The sequence below is a fragment of the Gavialis gangeticus genome, unplaced genomic scaffold (assembly GCF_001723915.1).
Source record: "Gavialis gangeticus isolate Ggan-Ray unplaced genomic scaffold, GavGan_comp1, whole genome shotgun sequence".
NCBI lineage: Eukaryota > Metazoa > Chordata > Crocodylia > Gavialidae > Gavialis > Gavialis gangeticus.
Genome location: NW_017729034.1, coordinates 92,514,107 through 92,517,970, shown reverse-complemented (window position 1 = coordinate 92,517,970; position 3,864 = coordinate 92,514,107). Strand labels below are relative to the sequence as shown.

The 3,864-nt window shown below is 45.3% G+C and overlaps 1 protein-coding gene across 5 annotated transcripts in view; it reads left to right on the top strand.

Moving 5' to 3' along the window:
• ARFGEF3 (ARFGEF family member 3) overlaps positions 1-3,864 on the top strand; it is a 207,180-nt gene that overhangs the window by 144,762 nt on the left and 58,554 nt on the right. For all 5 annotated transcript variants that reach the window (XM_019527030.1, XM_019527027.1, XM_019527029.1 and 2 more), the window contains exons 22-23: positions 1,226-1,405; positions 2,252-2,396. In XM_019527030.1, the coding sequence (XP_019382575.1) occupies positions 1,226-1,405; positions 2,252-2,396 (325 nt within the window). The remainder of the gene's footprint in view (positions 1-1,225; positions 1,406-2,251; positions 2,397-3,864) is intronic.

The following is a 3,864-nucleotide window of genomic DNA, read 5'->3' as shown; positions in this document are numbered from 1 at the left end:
TGAGGAAGCCCATGCTCTTGAGTTTTGACCCTTCCATGAATAAGGCAGGTGTTGTCACACACAGTTTCTCAAGAGTGTGATAATAACTGGTCTTATTACCTAAACTGAACCGTCTGTATTGTAGGTACTCTATTGACTTGAGTTCACTTACTGAGGAGTTTTAATGGACTACCTTAAGTACAGTCAAAATGTTGCAGGATAATGATATGTAAAATTGCCTACATTTTGAAAATGATTAGTGTTTTAAAGATGTCCAGCTTGAGACTTCAGTGTGATCTGTTTTTCTGTGCCCCACCAATTTTCTGAATTTTTGGCTTCTTTAAGAAATCTCAATTCAGAGCTCTCCAAATCAGATTTTCCTTTCATAGTAGGTCAGTCACTGTTTCCTTTGGTGAGCTTCAGCCTAGGTACAAGCCTCAGGGGAATTATCTGAATTTAGAGATGCCTGGATAGTCACCCATGGTCAGATCCTGTGCCAGTAATTAGGTGGGTAAGTGTAATCCTGTTCCTCCCTGTAAGCACTTGAAAATCCATTAAGGTATCTATTTTTTTACAATGCTACTGTCTTGGTCTTAAAATCAAGTTATAAAAAGAATAGCGAGGAGGAAGAGGATCCACCCACCTTTAGGAACTAAGTTTTTAGATTCTCAAACAGGATGGAAAGTTTCCTAAGTCCACTTAGCTACCTAAACAGGAGTAAGATCTGGCCCTAGTATGGAGTAGTTTTCTATCCAGATTCATTTGTGCCCTGATTTTGGAAGAGGTATTGCAAAATGAACAGCAGTCTCCTTCAGTTTTTGGTTTACTCTGCCCATAGTCAGTTTTGTACTGCTGTAAGGAGCTAGCTACCCTTACCCAGGAGGCTTTCATACTTTAGTCTTTTGAATGCCTGAGTACTAGAAAGTAAAACATTGTTTCTATAATGAGGTTGAAGAGAAATTGAGTATTTAGCATGCTGCCTATCCAAATTCAAGAAAAGACTATAGAACATTATAGACTCTTTTTTGCTTTTCTTCAACTTTTATCATTAAACTGTGGCATATTGAGCATCTCAAAGGCAGTGGAAGTCAGCTGACTGTATAGTGACACAGTTTCATTCAAGCCAGATATTTTGGTCTGTCTCTAGGGACCATCAAATTGCTGCTTCCACTTCTTCCAAAATTGTCTACTTGAAAAGTAAATTTTTGCTTACCCAGAGTGCTTTGTATTCTGTTTCTCCGTGCAGGCTGCCTGCCATAAGGAGAGACATGTTTCTCGGAAGGCTGTGTCCTTTATCCATGACATCCTCACCGAGGTGCTGACGGACTGGAATGAGCCCCCTCATTTTCACTTTAATGAAGCACTGTTCCGGCCCTTTGAGCACATCATGCAGCTGGAGCTGTGTGATGAGGATGTCCAGGACCAGGTAAGTCTATCCTGTCTATGCCCTGCCTTCCGTAAAACAAGGAGGGATAGGGCTCAGAAGTACACTTATAGCAGGTCAGTTGGTCTTCCCTTTCATTCCTGGTTCCAGCATTGACAGACTCCCACCAAAGAATAGCAGTTAGGAAGCACAGACAGCTTGGAGCAGCTGCAATTGCACCCTCCAGGGCTGCACTCAGGTTTTCTGTCTGAGGAGAGCCCAAGAGTGGTGCGTTATGTTGTCAGCAATGGACCCAGGGTCAGAAAGGAAACCAATATGTCTGCCTACTTTTCTCTTACTGGGATTCAGAAAGATTCTTTCTATCAACCTAAACCACCAACACAAACTGTAGTTCAGTGGAGTTACATATGAAATACGCTCTCACCTTAAAAATAATCTGCACCATTGACATCCTTGTGAAGTATACTGAAGTTGAGTGTATTGTTGAGTGTTTTCATTGTTTTTCAGGACTTGCCTCAGTACATGGGCATATGGTTATACAGCAGATTACTTTTTTATTATTAAGTAAGGGATTTGGTCTAAAGTATACTTTGCATTTAAATGACTTCAGAGGGGGTTAGTACATTTGCAGCTGAGAAGCATCTGTGCCTCATGGTTTGGCAGGAAAGCAGTTGTTCCATGGACAATGCAGTCAGATCCTATAGAACTTATTGGAAAAAAATGTTATTTGTCACTAACTTGTCTGGAGTTGGAGATAAATCCTGTAGAAATTCTGAGAGTGTTCTAATACATTCTATGGGGGCTTTTCATTCCATTCCTCAGTCTTTCCATATGTTGTAACCTATATTTGTTTTTTATTTAAAGTTCTCCCTGCTTTGTCTGCAACAGGTGATCACATCTATAGGGGAATTGGTGGAGATGTGTTCCACTCAGATCCAGTCAGGATGGAGGCCCTTGTTCAGTGCCCTGGAAACAGTGCATAGTAGTAGCAAGTCAGAAGTGAAAGATTACCTTGTTGGAGAATATTCTATGGGTAAGGCCTTCCTACATTGCTTGTTTCATACGCATCTTTGTTTCTTTATTACTATGGCCCAGAAGTCATGGGTTAATAATAAAAATACTTTGCTGCAGTAATCTACAACAGTGCTTCAGACCAGTTTACTACATGACTAGGTCGTGTCATTGCCCTTCATTGGGACCTCCATGCAATATCTATTTTTATTAAGGAAGAAAATAAATATAAAACTCTAAACCCTTCATCCTCAAAATCCTTCCAGCACAAAGGGTAAGAAAGAAAAATACCTTTAACCAGGTTTTTCAGCAGGCTGCCCATGCCCCCTGGGAACCACTCATGCCTCTAGAACAGGGGTGGGCAAAATATGTCCCTTGGGCCAGATCTGGCCCACCAGGTGTGTTTTTTCATCCAGGCTGCAGGCACCCACCAATTAAGTGTACCCCATACAGCCTACTCACTTTGCTCCTAACCTCATGCACAGGGATCCTGGTTTTCTCAGATTTAAAAAAATCTCCAGTTTTCAGTGTAAAAAAATGAACCCAAACCCACATTTTTCCATGATTAAAATGAAACCGCACTATATGTATAGATTGGGAATTTTTTTTAAATTGCGGATTTTTTTTAAATCGGAGAAAACCAGGATCCCTGCTCATGCACAGGAAGGCCCCAGCCAGCATGCACAGCTTCCGGTTGGGGCTGCTGCTGACACTGCTGCAGCCACTAGGGGACCTACTCGGCTTCCCCCAGCCTCTAGCATCTCCTCCTCGTGACCCTGCTGCGGCACTCACTCCAGGCAGCAGATAGGGAAGCTGCAGCTGGATAGGAACGCAGATCCTGGGGCTCTCACCCAGCTGAGCAGCAGGAGCACTGAGCTCAGGTGGGCAGGGTGTGGGTGTAGGCAGGTGTGAGGTGTTGGGGGTGGGGATGCAGGGAACCCCCTAGACAGCTCCTCCATGGTGCGTAGCTCCTAACACCAGCAGCAGCAAGTCCTTGGGGTGCTCATGGCCTACACTGGTGCAGTTGCCCAGCTGTGCACAGCTCCAGCCAGTTCCAGGAACTGCATGTGGCAGAAAGGAGAGGAGCCAGGCCAGCCCACCTCTATCACATGGTGTTCACATGCAGCTCCCGAGACTTGCACGCCTCTGTAGGGAAGCCCCATGCAATGGAGCCAGCAGCCTGCCCCTGCTTCTTGCTGCCATGTGCAGCTCCTGGGACTCCGCCAGAAGTGGCAGGGAGACCCACTCCCTGCTTCCCAACAGAGTCATAGGAGCTGCATGTGGTGGCAGAGAGCAGGGAGGGCAGCCAGCTCCATGTCATGGGGTTTCCCCTTGTGGCACACGAGTCCCAGGAACTGCACATGAGTCCTGCATGAGAGAAGCAAGGGTTCCCCACAGCCCCCCACCCTTCCTCACACTCCCACACCCTGCCTATTCCCCCCTCACCCCACACCATACCTTATACCCCCCACACACACATAGCCATACCC